This window comes from Cygnus olor, chromosome 17 (genome assembly GCF_009769625.2).
Source record: "Cygnus olor isolate bCygOlo1 chromosome 17, bCygOlo1.pri.v2, whole genome shotgun sequence".
Taxonomy (NCBI): Eukaryota; Metazoa; Chordata; class Aves; order Anseriformes; family Anatidae; genus Cygnus; species Cygnus olor.
This window is the reverse complement of record NC_049185.1, coordinates 6934342-6951483: the sequence shown is the minus strand read 5'-3', so window position 1 is coordinate 6951483 and position 17142 is coordinate 6934342. Positions and strand designations below refer to the sequence as shown.

Sequence of the window (17142 nt, the reverse complement as noted above, 5' to 3'; positions counted from 1 at the left end):
CCATAATATATAGTGCTTCCAAATAGGCAGCACTGTGTGAGACACAGTACATTTGCAGCTTATGATTAAAATTAAGACTTAATAAGTGTTTATGTTTGGCTGGTGCCCAAAGAAGAGTAATTTTGTCTTAAAGCAGGTTCAGTCCATAAATAATGAGATCTGAACAGGCATTTATTTGTTCATGATTGCATTTAAATCACCAATTATGAATTACACGCACTTTTCTTGCCAATTTGCCAGAAACATGTTAAAAGCTTTATTAATGTGAAAAAGAAAAAGGGTGTGTTTCCTTGTGGCCAGTTTTAGCCACCCAGGAACACTATTAACCTCAGGCAAAGGAAAATCTTTCTCCTATTAAGCAAAACCAATATAAACACAGAACTTCAAGTTTTAGGTTACAGTTGTCAAAATATATGAAATAGTATTTATTTCTAAGGCTCAGTTGCCTCTAATGCAGACAATCTCTGGAACTGTCAATCTAGCACAGGCAGCTCATGCCTGACTGCCTTTTGCAAAAAAACTTTTCTCATCTTTGTGTTTTTCTTTGTCCTTTGAAGCCCAACTGTAGCCCTTGTACCAGTTCTTCCCTTTTGAATCAAGATAAAGCAAAGGAATGGCTTTTTTATTTTTAACCTGCAGGAGTGCATTTATCCCAGTGTTTACCCTTCCTTATTACATAAAAGTTACAGTTTTGGTTTTCTTGTGATCTAGCAAGCAATGCCCTTTGGAGAGTCAGTGATGAAAGACACGAGATGAGAGCGGGTCATCTTCATATTTATAGCCCATTTCCTGTAATAGCTAACTTGGTCGTTATGTTGATAGCAAGAAGGTTGCCAAGAGAAAAGAATCTTTTGTTAAGAGCGTAGCTCCAAAGAACCAGAATTCCCAGTTGATCAAACTTTGGTCTGTTAATAGGTTTGGTCTACACATCGGATGACTCTGTGCTGTAGTCCCCATCCCTCAAATCCGGAGAGTGATTTCCTTCTCCATTGCTAACTGGCTTTAGAAAGTGTTCTGTATATTGTGTTTAGTACATTGTCGACTTGCAGTCCTAGAGTGCAGCTGGCTTTTGGCAGGCTAGCTGACAACCTCTAGAAATAGGAAGATGTTCTGGCAAGCTTTGAACTAAAGGTATAGGATTGGAAAGCCATTGCAACTGCCGTGGTCTTGATTGATGGCTCCCAAAGGAGCCATATTTGTGTAATACCTCATCTCAGATGCTTAAGGAAATTCGCATGACTGGGGCTGTTCAACAGCACTATTGGGCCTTTGCACATTCAGAAATAGCCCAGGATGGCTGGTGATGCTGGATTTATCAAATATTTGAAGTCCTTTATTTTTATGAGATAATGCAGACCATTGTTTATTTAATTAAAATAAAACATCACCTGAGTGATTAAGTATGCATCTGAGAAAGAGCAATATAAAAAAAATGTTCCTGGAGCAAGTTTTTGATAACTAAGAACTTACCTTTCTCCATAGTTCCAGGCTCAAGAATCAGTCTAGAGACACTTTCATGTCTGTCAAGAGACTCAAAACCTTCCAGTGCCAAACTGCAAAGGCAGACTCCCCTGATCTTGCCTGCTATCATCCTGAGGTGGAAATGAGCTACTTCCTTGGCAGAGGAAGGACTTCTTGCCCCATGTTTTAAAAAAAAGTAAAAAAGACAGAGCCATAATTCATTACCATCTGCGCAAGCAAAAGTAGAGGCTGCTATGTAGACAGAGAGCAGGTGTTAAATACAGTATTGTCTGACCCTTCAAAGCAGGGTCAGACAATATTGTAGTAAAAATACCTGTATGCCATCAGTGCTGCAGCTTGTATTAGCAGATGATTCTGGGGTTTAAATTTTGCTATTTTGCTCATGCATTCAGCCAGTAAATAAAGAAGTCCACCATAGATAGCTAGATAAATAGTGGCTATGTATCCACACAAGCTCTCTGTGGATATAAAAAGAGGTAAGGGAGAGGAAGCAGGGAAGTGTTTTCAGATTAAACGGTCTGCAATATTATCTATTGTGTGCACAGCATCATCCAGTCTGTGTGAAGAAGACTGTAAAAATACAGACAAAAACAGAAGAGCAGAAGATGAGGATGCGTTCTAGCAGTTCTGCCTGGTCTTTCATTAAACAATGCGTTTATTTAGATAGCTGTAGATTCCCCTACCGCTCCAGCTTAGCATGTATTCCCCAGTTTCCTCCAGACAGTTTTTACTGGAAGCGCTTACACTAGCCTTAATCACCTTAAAAGACTTGTGTTTTTAGCAGCAGAATTTTGACCTGGAGCCTGACCAAATTCTCTTGTTTTCCTGATGTCAGGTTCAGGTTTTGGAGCTGCCATCCAAGACATCAGTCTGTACCTTGAAGCCAGAGGTGGGTGCCAAGTTGGGCATGCCCATGTGTCTGAAGTTATGGCAGGTAAGGCAAGAGTGCCTGCTAATTGTGAAATGTTTTCCCTGTGATTCATTTTATATGAAGCACATGAATCTTTCTTCACTTGGATTTTGATTTATTATCAAACCAATCAAGTAATTATACTATTAAAGGGGGGAAAGATTTGTGAACATCCTTAATGTAACTTTCAGAGCTTTCCAAGCCTTAATGGAAGATTCACAAATACTCAGGGAAAGCTTTATATCCTTAGGATAGATACAGTTTTTGCATCAATCAAGAAGAAAATGAGTGACTTACTAAAGCCAGTTGTTTGATATGGTTTCTCGCTGTATTAAGAATGATGAGAAATGATTGGGTTACTTAAAAACAGTGATTTTAATGGTAGGTTACATTCACTGCAGTGCCCTCAGGATAAGGAAGCACTCTATGAACATTTCTATTACAGGCGTACAGTAGGAAAAAAATATTTATGGTTGTATTGGCTTTGGACAAAAAGGTAAATGAAAACAGTTAATGAAAAAAAACAAAAAGCTTTTGCAGAGCATTTAGCAAATAATGTTTATGGGGTGCCAGTAGTGAAAGGCAAGTAATACAAGAAGGTGGCAGTAGAGGGAGGAAGGAGTTTGTGATTGGCTTTAACTCTTGAAAGAATTGGTTGCAAAGCTGATTGCCTATTTTAACGCCCGACCACATACTATAGGTCTGCAGTATCATCCGAGCTGATTCGTGCAGGTTTGTCTGAAGATTTGTATTGGTCTCAGCGGAAGAAAGTACAAATCAGTTGTGAATTTGAGGCATTAGTGTCTTCACTCAAGGTCCTGGAACTGAGTGAAGTCCAGAGGAATTCAGTTGCTGACTTCAGGCAAAAATAGGAGAGGCCACAGTTCAGGTCCCATGGTGTAATTAGCTAGGAGGAAAAAAAAAGAAAAAAAAAGCAAATTAAATAGACTGATTAGGCTTTTATTAAACAGAAAGCTGTTTATTCTAAAAAGGCGATCAGTGTTCAGTACTCACTGAAATAAATGTGGCTTTCTGTTTCCTGGACATGTTTTAATAAGATGAAGATAACTGAGGAAATATTCAGTGTAGAAGATTTTGTAGCCTGTATAAGAAGTCCTCTGTCTTCCATCTTTTCTGTGAGCAGTAACATTGCTATTCCTCTAGGAAGCAGAACAGGTGGAGAGTCTTATTTAGTTAGTTTTTAATTTTGTTGCCAGTGAGGATAAAGCAGAGGACTGGGAATTATGAGAGGTAAATTACTCCATGCAGAGTCTGGCTTTGGGAAGTCACCGCAACTTCCTAGACTGCAACAGGCAAGGACAGATAATCCCTTACAGTCTCACAGCTGTATTTGTTCTTTTACAAATATGCACAACTCAGTTTAAAAGCATGGGGGAGGAGGATACTTTTAAGGGCAAATGATTACATGTGGTACACCAAAGTGATGCTCTGTGTTCTGTTTTGTGGTTTCACCGAAGTGAAACCATAAAAGCAGCTAACCCAGCTGCAACCCTTCCTGAATATAGGCAGTTCAGGATTTCTTTCTGCGTTCCTGCATTGGGCAATATAGACATATCCAGGAGATGAGAACTCCCCAACCCTTCATTTATGGGCAATACGTTGCCTAAGAGACTATTTGATGTTGCTTATGGCACAGTAAATTAACAAGTTGAAACAGAGGCTGACATGGAGAAAGCCACGTAATGGTCTGAAGTAAGTATACTCAGGGCTGTTGTCCAACAAAAGTTTGGGGACTACAGCCATGTGTATCATCATATTTTTCTGCATGCCAGTAGAAAAGATCTATGTATCAGGGAAACAATACACCTTATTAGCAGCAGCTTGAATTAGAAACTTCACTATAGAGCGGAATGAAGCTGCAGCTTATGTTAGACTTGTGGATTAAGCCTTCTCTAAGCAGTTAAGAAGCTGGCAGCAGTTTATTTTGTTGTTTGTAAACTTTTTTTCCCCTCTTATTTTACTAGGTCTGTCCTTAAATGTATTAGTTCATTCAATTTTTTTTCCCTTGTGAAGGTTCATATTCTTAAATACATCATCCCTTCAGCTTTACACCTTCCTGCTATTACTAATTGGGTGGGGTAGGATTTACAGGAGTAAGGATAGTCTTCCCTTAAATTTTTTGCACTCCTTGGGGAAGGCATCATGTTGCGTAATGGTGCAAACAAAATAATTCAACAGGAACAATGCATGTAGAAACTGGAAATGCAGAGTTATTACTTTATATAAACTATACCAATTATTCCTGTTGAGCTGACAGCACATCACCTTTTCTTCCTTCCTTGACAGTTATCCAAATGCAACAAGAAAATGTTCTGCTTAGGAAGAACAATGATTTATAATTTAAATTTTCCAATGAAACCAGAACATGGCTGGTGAAGACTTTTCTCCTGAAGTGTTCATTATTAGCAGCTGAAATAAATAGGCAGTTGTGAACCACTGCTTTGTAAGCCCAGACATCAGTCTGAGAGCTTCCCTGATCTTTCAATAGCTGTTATTGTTTAAGTTCAAGTATATGTATTCATTAAATTATTATACATTTCATATAGTTTGGACAAATCAGGAAGGAGAAGTGTGGAAGACCTTGATTTCACAGAAAACAGTACTTTGTTTTCAAGGTAGACCAATCTTACATCTCATCTTCAAATTACTGCTTTTCAAATCTAAGCTAAGATGCCCACAGCAGAAAAAAAATGATTTTGCTTGGCATTTGCCATGATGCTTGAGCACCCACCTGTCACTCTTGTCTTAATGAGGGCTGCTGGGTTATGAGCATCTACAAAAAAGTGGCCACCCCGTTTTAATTGAGGCAGAGGACCCAACCCTGCCCATCCATATCTTGTTTCACTGGAAAATGAAAGCTTTACCTTCTGTAGAGCCCCAGGGCCCTGGAGGAGTAAGGTGCTCATAGAAAAAGAGTACAAATAATTGTTTTTTTGGTTTTCTGCCCAATCTGGGGCTTTTTTAAACTTAATTGAAGTACATATGAAATGCTTTGCTTGCTTTGAAGGTTTTAACCTTTAGTAAGTATGAAAAAAATCTGGAATGTTTGTTTAATTGAGATTTAAAAAAATACAATTCCCCAACATTACACACACACAAAAAAAAAAACACCCTCCATCCAAAATAGCTGATGATTTAACATCTTAAGTCACATATATTTGAGACATATTCATTGCTCTGATGTTATATTATTTTGACAGAAAGATAGTGCCCACGTCTGGGCATTATGAAAGACCTTTGAGGGCCTTTCTAGCCAAAGCGAGGTCCCAGCCATTTCAAAGGAAAAGGGACCTTCAAGTAACAAATGAAGCTCATGCAGGATTCAAGGTGTGGGCAGACCTGCTTAGAAGGATGTGGATTTTGCCTTGGTTTCTTCAGTTTAAGGAGCAATTTTGTTCCCCACACAGTGAGATGCATTCCTCATTCAAACACTTCTTTGGGCTGAATAAATCTGAGAAAGAACATCAGGCTTTTACTCGGCAGTTGTATTACCTGGACCACCCAGCTCTTGTTAGTTTAACTCCCCCTAGAACAAATAATAACCAGTGGGAGAATGGTCTGGACCATTAATGGAGAGAGTACGCCTTTGGCCAGTCCAGATTTGTGTCATGCCAGTGACAGCCAGTCGGTTTGAAGAACCTCATTCAATAATGTGATGCTAGTAAAAAATAAGTCTTTCTAAACATCCTTTAACTTTATTTTGAATTGAATACCAAACAACGGAACCCTGTAGGATCAGACAGGGTTTGGCAATAACTGAATAAGCTATTGGATGCAATTCTTAGGTTAAGATGTCCCTGCAGGAGGTAGTTGTAGTCCCACTGTCTATTTTGGTGGGTTTTCTCCTGTTAAAGAAATAACTGGTATTAACAGATGCCTATTTTTTAGTTTCTTTTCATTAGAGATTTGCATCTTCACTCACATAACCAGTTACTGCTTACAGGGTCATTAGTCTTTTGGCTGGAGCAATGATGAATATTTTCCTTAAGTGTGACATGTAATCCAGTAATGTTCCCTTCTTTGAGTTATTTCAGAGGCTTAAATAAATTAGGTGTCTGCCCAGGGTGCCATGCCCTTTGGCCTGTGACATCATTAATCAAAATAGCTTTCAATTGGTTACAGTGGGACTTGGGAGCCTGTTAACCCCTTGGTGACTCACCCAGAGATTCCTGAAGAACGGATCAGTGTTTACTTTTAAGCACTGCTGTGCACTTGTGTAAATGAGCCGTATGAGTAACCCTACCCTTGGTGATGTGAGACTGGACTCTTCAAGCATGGCATTTCTTGCAGTGTCCATGCGGTTTTGTATAGCAAAAATAAATAAATAAATAAATTGTACTTAGAGCATCATTACTTCATGAATAAATAATTCCTTTTTTTAAGGAGCACAAGTGAAGTTTAGGCCATGAAGAAAGCTTCTGAAGACTTCAGGGAGTCTTTTTTCAGGTGATATAAATGGCAATAGTTTGGATTTTCAGTAATTTTCTGTATGTGTATATATATATGTATATGTTAGATACAGAGTATGTATATCAAATAGGTAAGTTTATACATAGATACAGACACCATACGTGCATGTTAGCAGTTACCTGGTAACACTTTTTGTAAAAACACAGATGGACTACCAAGATTTGTCATTAATGGTAGCATTAATATTCAGATTGCTACTTTTCACATCTACACCAGTCAGCATTTTCATTTATTTTCTTGGTGCTTGAACTAAAACCTAGTTGGGGGTGATAATTTTCTTAACATACTATTCACTTTTCAAACAATTTTAATTTTCTCTTTATCAGATCAACTGTGATTCCCAACCGTTGCTTCTGTCTGGCTATGAAGATGGATCAGTGGTCCTTTGGAATTTGTCAATGGGAAAAGTGTTGAGCCAACTTTTTTGCCACCAGGAACCAGTGATGAGCCTTGACTTTGACTCAGAGAAGGCCAAGGGGATCTCAGGCTCATCTGAAAAGGTGCTCAGCATCTGGAGCCTCAATGAGCAACAGAACCTCCAGGTCAGCATCATTGGCCCTCTAGTGTCATTTATCCCACTTTGCACTAACAGTTTGATAGACTAAAAAAAATATTTAGTCATGAAGAAGAGTTGTTGCAGATCTCTGGCTAATTAATCACAGACTGGTTAGAATGCTTGTGCTATGTGACTAGACTTAGCAAAAGATGGTGAGGATTTAAAAAAAAAAAAAAAAAAAAAAAACACCAACCCTCTCTCACATGTTTCTGGTTTTACCAAAGTTGCAACAGGCACACAAGCCTAGCATTACTCAAGGCATTGCCTCTGTATCTTCATTTATCATGTTAGTAGTATCCAGCTCTCAGAATGTCCTGAACGTTATAAATGACTTATAAAAATGAGAAACAAAGGATTGCTTTTCCAAAGGTTCTGCTTGAATGGATAGAGCTTTCCTTCTGCTGTGGGAAAGAGAAATATTCCATTAAATACTTCACAAACAAAAAGAAGAGGCATAGCCCAGCTAGCACCAACAGGACATGAGGTTTAGGCAACTAGCTTCCTTTTGCACTTGCAGAGCCCTAGCCAGGGACAGGGAAAATGAGTTAATTGGATATATCAGTTTATAACTCAGCTACACATACCTGGAATAGCTGGTTCAGAAGTAGGTCTCATAATTACCAGTTCAGTCTATGCTAGTGAATGGCAATAAATATCACTTAATCTAGACAACTTTAGCAAGTGTTCCAACAGTGCCAAGGGGTTAAGTAGGTTTTAACTAGGTGTGGAAATGAATGGTGTAAATAAAGGTTCATGAAAGTGAAAATGGCCTATCCATAGCCCCTTTACTGCTGAGTGCTTTAATTTTTATTTTAAGTGGTAGTTGTCCCCATAACACACAGTGAAGAGGACATGAAGCGCAGCCCCTGTATCATTCTCAAGAAGAGAGCCACTGGATATACCAATTCATGGAAGAAAAATAATTGCTCTTACAGCTTGCAGCTCTTTGGGATTTTATTTTTTTATTTTTTTTTTAGGTAGTGTGTTGAGTTAATGCCATTTTCTGAACAGAGTTACATGAAAAAATGCAAGTTTGTGGGCAGCTGACAATGACACATCACCTGTGGGACACTATGACGACATATGGGCTGTTAGGTATCACCAGAGAACTAGCACTTAGGGCTCAGTCTGCCAGTAGGACCCCAGTTCATGGTGTATGAATGGTGTATGCAACCAAGATGAAATTTGGAGGACAAAGTGCTCACCAGGTCCTGAGGAGAAAGTCTGAACTTTAACATGCGATAAGACATGAAGTAAAAGAGGGACTCTAGACTCTGAATTTAGTAGAGCAGTTCTAAGCAAATGTGATAAAGAAGAGTTTAACAAGAACGGTACACAGTTGTCACAGTTTGGTTTTGTCACGTTTGCCCCAGCAGCCCCTTGGCCTTTCTGTCCCTATTGGCACCCACCTGCACGTGGAGGCCATAGCTCAGGGAAGGAGGAGGAAGGTGAGCAGCTAAGTAAGAAACTCAGTACTGTGACTAGTTTCCTACGGCTGTGGTGTCAGAAATCGGACACCATGATAGCCTTAAGGCTTCAAATACTGTGTTGGAAAGGAAGCTGTTCCTTCATATTAGTTATAGCATGGCATTTTCCTAAATTCAAAGAAAATACTGTTCTCCACAGCACATTACAGTTATGAGTTAAGTGTAATGCAGGGGTACAGGTATGACTCCTGGGAAAAACAAAAAGTTGTTCACCTGAAATATTCTAGTTACTGTTTTCCACAGGGTGTTCACATTCCCTGGATATGCAGAGTCAGTTACATCTTCAGCACATCACACTGAAAGCCAGTCGCATTTCTCAGAAGAAATTTAAATGCCAAGTATTATAAACTATAAGTAATGTCTCTGTTTTTCATGCATAGTGTGAATTCCCTAATAAAATGCATTTTTCATATGAGCACTAGAGATTGTCAAGGACATAGATTAAGTTTTTTTTCTCTCCAGTATTGCATTAATAATATAAACCAGATGGGGAATTTTTTTCTGGCATTCCAGTTACCTTAGGTAATGGTAGATGTTGGAAAGCCACTCAGTGGCACATTATTTTTATTCTAAAAGGTTTTAATAAGTAAACGTGGTGCATAGCTATCTGCCGTTGGAGAAATAATGACGCAATGATGGTACTTCAGCTCTGTTTTCAGTGGCAGTGTTCCAGTGTGTCAATGAATAGATGATGAAGGTAACTTCATAGTTTATCGCTATGGGGAAAGGCTGGTGTATTGTCTTCTACAAGAAAATTGCTGAAATCATCACTGTCAGCAAATGACTGGATTGGTTATGAGCTTTCTGATTTGGCTGAGATAGTATAATTAAGTGATGATATTTGTGGTAGACGAACATAGGAGGTAAACAGCTTCTGCAGGTGAATAAACAAAGGAGAACTAAGAAATCTGATAATCACGGAAGCACCTTTTTACATATATATAAGAAAGAAATTTATGTAAGTAAGTACCCAAGTTCAGTTGGTTGGGTTGCTGAGGTTCTTCCCTCCAATGCTAAAGCTAGAGTTGCTGCTCTGTCAGCTAGTTTTCTATAAAGAATAGGGCTTAAAGATATGATTTGGGTGTAGGGTGGAGAGAGATATAAAGGAAAAAAATCATAGATGGCATGTGTTAAGGAAGGAAGGCAAGGTGGCTATCTGTTGGCTTCAGCATGTCAAAATTTCTTAATGTATCTGCTGGTAGATGTAAGCATCTTTGGTCATGACTGCCTGAAAGCAGGTCACCTGCTTTTTCCTTTGTTTGCTTAATTATAAGTTGGTTTTCTGGTTAGGAAACAGTGTTGGTATGCATTTGACTACATACAGTATTTGGCTGTTACTGACTGGATGGCCAAATCCTGTCAATAGGATTTCACTGGGGTGCAAGTATCTTGAGCAAGTTGTTCTGCTTTGTTTTTGTCTCTCACCTCCTGTATTTGCAAATCATGCACAAATGCCCACTGTTCCCTCATGTTCCGTAGCCAAAAGGCATTACCATTATAGGCTTCATTTTCAAGTTGTAGCACGCTGATGACATGCAACTTGTCCCAGTCATCCTGATTTTGCTGTATGGATCTTGCCCAAATTGACAGTAATGATGGGAAGCACCACACCCAGGATTGGCTATAGCCATTAGCTAACAATCTCAGCTACAGAGTAAGGCCCATCTTACTTCCATCTGACAGGCTGGTGATGTAACAGATACTCTGCTTGCTAGTGCACATATGCCAACAAAAATCCTACTGAAGCCATGCTGCGATACCATAACTGGGGAGTTTGGAAGAAAATACACACCAGCAAAAAGCACAAGTTTTACAGTAACATCCCTCCCCTCTACACCCCACTCCTCCGCCAGGCCCTCATGCAGCCTTCTGCTGCTCATCAGACTTTAGCATAATTTGCTGTCCCCTGTTCTGAACTGGTTGAAGACACATTTATCAGGTTGTGTTTAAAATAGGGGTGTTTGGAGAAGGCAAGAAGCATGTCAAGTTTCATTTAGCCTTTTATTCTTATGGAATTTGCACATCTCTTGCTGTTTGAGTCGTTATATAGTTGAAAAGTAACTGCTTATAGCTTTGTACCTGAAAGACTCCAAGATTTTTCAGCTGCATCTGAAACCAACTTTGACGTATGTTTCTGGAGTCTTCAGTTTTCTAGATTCAATATTATAGTTAACACAGTCTGCAATTAATATATTCTGTAGAATCCTGTACTAACTGTGTGTCATGGAATGTCCATCATGGGGGAAAGTTACTCAGACAAAAATGTGTTTTCCCATCCCTTCTCTCCACAGGAAAAGATCAGACAGCATGCAGTGTATTAAAACGTGAACTTAATTATATTAAGCTTTGGTACAAGATAGTTACACATTCAGCCTTTAGTAGTTGGCAGCATTAATGTGTCATTGCCAATTGTAATCTTAAGTTGTGCTTATAAATAACAGCACATTAAGATCAGCATACAGTCAAAAGGTGTCATCCACACTGTGACAAAGCTAGGCTATTTCAACCCCCACACAGTGTGATGCATACACTGTATGTGTTTCAGAGAAAGACTGCTGACGAATGTAAGTTATCTGAGGTGAGAACAGCAAAATTGTATTGTATGGAGTTTTTCCTGTGCTTTAGGGGATGCTCATGACTGTGAAGTGAAACTTTTCTTTTCAAGGGCTAAGTCCTGTGCCCAGTGCCTCAAGAAGGAAGCTAAATGCCCTCCAGTTTAATCGTGCCCCTCAAAAGCTTGTGCCCCAGTAGTCTCCAAACAGTAACAAAAGGCTTCCAAGATTGAAATCAATAACTTGTTCGTAATCCCCTTCTTGGAATTTGGTGTAAATAAAAGTCTCTGGGGAAGCAGTACTAGAACTACAGATTTCCTGACACTGTAATATAATTCCTGGAAGCATTCCTTTCTCAAGACTGTGGTAAATGCTACCACAGCTTATTGAGGCTTTTGTGAGGGGCCACAGTAGTAGAAATAAGTAGCAGGTAGTTTAAACATCAGCTCAGAATCTCAGCATAGGAATATTGCAAAAGCAGGGAAAACGCATGGCCATAGCTCTGAACATGGCAGCTCATTCAAGAATAACTGGAAAGGCAAAGCCGCATAGTCCAATTCTCAAACTCACACCCCTGACTCAGAGCTTCACTTGTGACCAAACATAAATAGCTTTAAATGCAATATAAATTAAAAACATAAGAGGGATGCTTCTGTTTTTAGGGAATGGTGCTGGGGATAGATAGGCTCAAGTTAAGTTAATTGTTCTCACTAACACATTGTCCACCATGTGGTGAAAAGCTCCTACTATCTGCATGATACCAGTGTGTATATGGCTGGGTACTCTGCCTTCGAAAGTCCCAAAAGGTTCTGTTTTCTGTTGGTTTTAAACAGAGCTCATCTATAACTTTCTCACACAGGTTCACACAACACACAGACTTGTCAACGCTGGCATATCTGATATCACCATCCGTCCAGACAAGAAGATTTTAGCAACAGCAGGGTGGGATCATCGCATCAGGGTCTTCGGCTGGAAAAAACTGAAGCCCTTAGCAGTGCTTGACTACCACACGGCAACTGTCCATTGTGTGTCCTTCTCAGATCACAAAAACCCCAGTGAAAGACTGCTCGCAGCTGGTTCAAAAGATCACCGCATAAGTATCTGGTCAATATATACACAGACGTGACATGGTCTGCACTATCAGGGCCTAGGAGAGTAAGATTGGTGAAGAAAATCACTGTAATTCAAACCTGGATGTGGGGAAGTAGTAGAATGTATTTCCAGGCTAAAGTGAGAGTCCCTGGAAACTGCTAGATTAATTTTTATGCTGCTTGTTCGTGTGGCAAGTTTTGTTTCCCATAGAGGGGAGTTGATTTTTTAAAAAAATTTATAACAAGTGGAACAATGCCAGTCTTGAACAAAGACACAGGACAAGTCACTTTAAGTTCTGCTACAGGTTTTTGCAACAGCTTTTCTTTGGCAGGTTGCTTAAATAACTTGTGCCAATTTCTGGAAAAAGGACTGGAATCTCTCAGACAGCCGTGGGGGCAGAATATGTCTGTTTGTAAGTCATTTATGTATCTAGGAATCTGAATCACTGTAAAATACCACTTTTGTGAGAATTTATACCCATTAAACCACCTCCAGTGGTTTCTCATTGTCAGTTACTTTTTCTTCCCTGTAACTGAAAGGCTATCAGAACAACCTTGATTTGTTCACACTTCTGTCAGTTTCTAACTTAAACCAACAGCTAGGAATGTGACTAGGGACGGCCTTTGGCATTTATGAATTTCATTATGTCTCCTGTCACCTCAAGCCTCATAATTAATCACGAGAAGAAAAGGAAAAAAAAAAAAAAAAAAAACCACCTTCCCCTGCACTGCACTGCAAAGCTATGTAAAGCCTTTTACAGAGCCAGTGCTAAATCCTTTCCATAGACTGACTAGCTGAAGGATTTAAACTCAGCGATCCAATTAGTGCCTTCTCCTTGGAGAGTTAGGGGTAAGTTTCAGCATGGCAAGTCTGGGATTCAGCTACACAACTCACATTAGCATTTAGGGGAATTTCATGGATAAATCCTTATCCACACTGTGCAAACGGATCCATTAACTTGTCATCTCTACAGTCATGGAAACTGAAATGCATTCATGAAGAAGGTTTTCTGAATCATGAAGCAGTAGCATTCTTTCAAAACGTACTAGACATATGATGGTCTGTTCATGGATAGCTTGCTGTTGCATTCAGTCACAAAGTTGCAGTTGCAACTGTCCAACTGAAGCAATTAAGCAAGTGCCAATTTGTTGAAGGCATTATTTTAAAAGGAGGTGTTCTAGAGACTAAAACACAGCTTTACAAACTGGAGTGTCTTGTGTCCAGGCTGTGCACTGTTGATATTTTATTGGAAACATTTTTTAATCTGCCTCTGTACAGGGTTGGACATCAAAGAAAAAGTCACGAGAATTGTAGCGAACAGCAACATCAAAAGATTTCAGAAATTATTTCACGGAAAACACATGCAAATTAAGGTCTGGATCTGCTATCCAGCTGTGAGTTGCAGGCAGAGGGTTGAACTAAAAGTCTTAAGCACCAGGCCTGATGTTCTTGCTATTACAACACAGAAACAGCATACTGTTACCAGGCTTTTCTAAATAAAACTTGGCCTTACACCTTTTGTAGTTTGACGACACTTCAAATAATTTGTTTCTTTATTTCTTTACTATTAAGTAGCTGCATGGAGGATCACACTGCAATTGAAAGTTAAAGTTAAAATTGAGTGACCTGAGTCAAGTGGAGGTGCTGGTGGTCATTACTTCTACCAGACACAGTTGTGTGGGTGATAAGGGCGCTGTCTCCACACTCACCCACCTCCTGCGGAAAGGAGGGGCTGCCTACACTACACAGGAGTCTCCACAAACCTGCTGCAGGAAAAAAAAAAAAACAAAAAAAAACTTTTTTCACACACCCCCCCCGTCCCTTCTTAAAGTTGGTCAGAATCTAAGCATATAACTATATATAGATATAATAGGATACTTCTATGCATACACAGAATATATAACTACATAAATTATTAACATGTGTAGTCCAGGGACCTGTCATAGTGTGTTTGCGAAGAGCTCTTTTCAGCTGTCCCACGTTGTAGCGCACCGCATGTGAAGCCTGTCAGGCAGCCTATAGACTGCTGCCTCTTCCATTTTGGGCATGCTCTGTATACAGAATGCAGTTCAATTATGCTGTATGAGAATGCTTTCGCAATTCTTAACAGCATGTAGCCCAGTGGTAAGCACTTAAGTTTTAGTCTCCTTGCCACTTACATTATAAATAAATCACATGAGATGTGTTAGAACCCAAGTCCCCATCTGCTCAGGAGAGCACCCTGCCCACTGCTCTCACCTGTCAAATCGCTGCACCCTTTTATCAACAACCTTGCTGTGAGAGATGATGAAAGCCTGTGCCCTGAAACTACTGTCAAGCTGGTGGCTGGGCACTGTCCTGAGCTGTGAAAAGACAGCTTTGCACCTTCTCTAGCATGAACTCTAGGTGTCCTGTGTCAAAAATTAGCACTCTACACCCTACCTCCCGCCCCCTCTGCTGCCTGAGGTTCAGGGCCAGAGGCAGAGCTGGTGCAGTCATTCTGCAGGGTGTTTGAGCACGGCCAGGAATGCCACCTTGGGACACCTGGACAACAGGCACGGGACTACTTGATGCTGGAGCCCAGCATCAGTGTTCAAGAGGCATTTGGATAATGCCCTCAGTAGCATGCTTTAACTTTAGCTGTGAAGTGGTCAGGCAGTTGGACTTGGTGATCTTTGAAGGCCCCTGCAACTGAACTGTTCCCTTTTGTTCTATGCTAACATGCTTTTAGACTATCAGCTGAAAAACTTAGCTGCAGAGCAAAATTTATTTCCATGGTATATCACTCCAAACAACAACAACAGAAACCAACACACACAAACATCCCAACTCTGAGGACACACAGCAAATCCCTTCACTGTGAACCCACACTCAGTTCTCTCCCTAGCTATTAAAAGTTCCTTTCCCCCTCCCCTTCTTCCTGATGGACTTGAGAGCTGCACCACAGCAGCACTGCAGGTGAGGAGTAGCCTGGAGGGAACAAGCATTCCTCTTCTCCATGGCAGCGAACAGCAGCCTACAATGTTGGGCAATTTCCGCAGAATTCAGCCGTAGGTTTTATGCTCACCCAGCAGACAAGGAAAGGAAATCTAGGGCTTACCCATCTTGAGTGAAAGGTTACTGCAGGCAATGAGAACGGCCAAACCTGCTCCCTTTAGAGAAGGAAAAGTGCTCTCGCCTCCCCTCCTGTTAACAAGAAAGGGCAGTTCTGCCACCAGAGCACTGCAAGCAGCAAGAAGCCAGTTTCAGGACTGGACTGTGTGTTAGGATGCAAACCTTCCCAGCATTTCAGGGCAGCTCTGTGCTCAGGACACACCCCTTGTTCTTAACACCAGTTACCAGCACCTAATGCTCCCGGGGCTGCGTGAGCCTCCAACCCAGCCTGGCGTTTGCTCCTGGCACAGCTGGCTGATGGGTTGGGGCAAAGCCACCCCAAGAAGTATTTCCCTCATGTGTTCTAGGTCTCAAAACAGTATGTAAAGTGGGGCTGTAATGAAGGCCTGCACACCTTACAGCCACATTTATAAAAACTTCTGATGCAAATATTGACATGGTGGCAGCCCTCCCTTCTTCCCCGGAAGACTGGATTAATACCCCATGTCTTAGTAAGACTGCTAGTAGATCACAGCCACAGAGTTAGAAACTCTTGAGTATATTCTTTTATCTGAAAAAAATGCCATTTACTGTCATGGCTGATTATGGATAATTATGGAGATTCACAAGGGACACTGAGATTTACTAATAGCTCTTTTGGAAGATGTGCTGTGTGCTTTCAAATCTAAATAACTGCCCTTTGCTAGGGGTTAAATATTTATGTTTGTCTGACTAGATAGATTTAAAAATAAACTCAGTCCTGCAAGCACAAATTGAAAATGAGGACACGAACTGCATCTGTAATCTTACTAGCAGACAGAAACAGGTAAAGAATTTCATCAGCTTCAAGAGGAAGGACACGTATGTCAATCCGCTTGCAAGAACAGACCCATCCTGTACTTACGTGCTTCCCTTCCCATTACCAAAGCACTAGCCATATAATATTTCTGCATGTTATATCTATTAATTCATTATCACTGTAAATCACTATTGGTCTTTTAAACAGTAAAGGGAAAATTATCTTTTTTCACATTATAGTTTCCTTGAAATGAGCAACCAGACTACATTAGTTTGATTTAGAGTTGAGCCTAAATACCATAGTTTGAATGTGAATTACAGTTTTCTAGAAGTTTATTTGCTTAAGGAGCTGACCTGGACTTTCCCAAAGCAGAATGATTTCCAGCAGGAAGGACAGTCTATGTTTATACAGACTGTAAAATATAGTTGTCTGATTGCATCAAGAAAATTAAACTATTTTCAGGAAAAAAAAAAAAAGTTTAAGCTCTTTACAACTGTAACGCGAGCATGGTTATCTGTCAAGATTTCAGCTGACTTGCTAGCAGGAAGGTTGTGAGTAAAGAGCCACCTTAAGCTGCTGGAGTTAGCTCTGGAATCTCACCTGCCAGAAAGGAATAGGGCTAGCCTGTACCTGGCCTAAAGGACTCAGGAGTGAAGGTGATGACAGCTAAATTATTACAAAAGGCTTCCTCCCAAGAGTCA

At 40.2% G+C, this 17142-nt stretch overlaps 2 protein-coding genes across 12 annotated transcripts in view; one reads left to right on the top strand and one right to left on the bottom strand.

Annotated features, from left to right (window-relative positions):
• The window catches only part of GNB1L (G protein subunit beta 1 like), a 41713-nt gene extending 28643 nt beyond the window's left edge, over positions 1 to 13070 (top strand). For all 9 annotated transcript variants that reach the window (XM_040576688.1, XM_040576683.1, XM_040576690.1 and 6 more), the window contains 3 exons: positions 2318 to 2416; positions 7210 to 7425; positions 12338 to 13070. In XM_040576688.1, the coding sequence (XP_040432622.1) occupies positions 2318 to 2416; positions 7210 to 7425; positions 12338 to 12604 (582 nt within the window). In that variant the 3' untranslated portion in view covers positions 12605 to 13070. The remainder of the gene's footprint in view (positions 1 to 2317; positions 2417 to 7209; positions 7426 to 12337) is intronic.
• TBX1 (T-box transcription factor 1) overlaps positions 2749 to 17142 on the bottom strand; it is a 183571-nt gene continuing 169177 nt past the window's right edge. The window contains exons 9-10 of one of the 3 annotated variants that reach the window (XR_005825027.1): positions 3407 to 3552; positions 2749 to 3299 (exon numbers count right to left, since the gene is read on the bottom strand). The gene's annotated coding sequence lies outside the window, so the exon portion shown is untranslated. Of the gene's footprint in view, positions 3300 to 3406; positions 3553 to 6170; positions 6259 to 17142 lie in introns of those variants that run through there. The other 2 variants (XR_005825029.1, XR_005825028.1) reach the window with 2 other exon arrangements.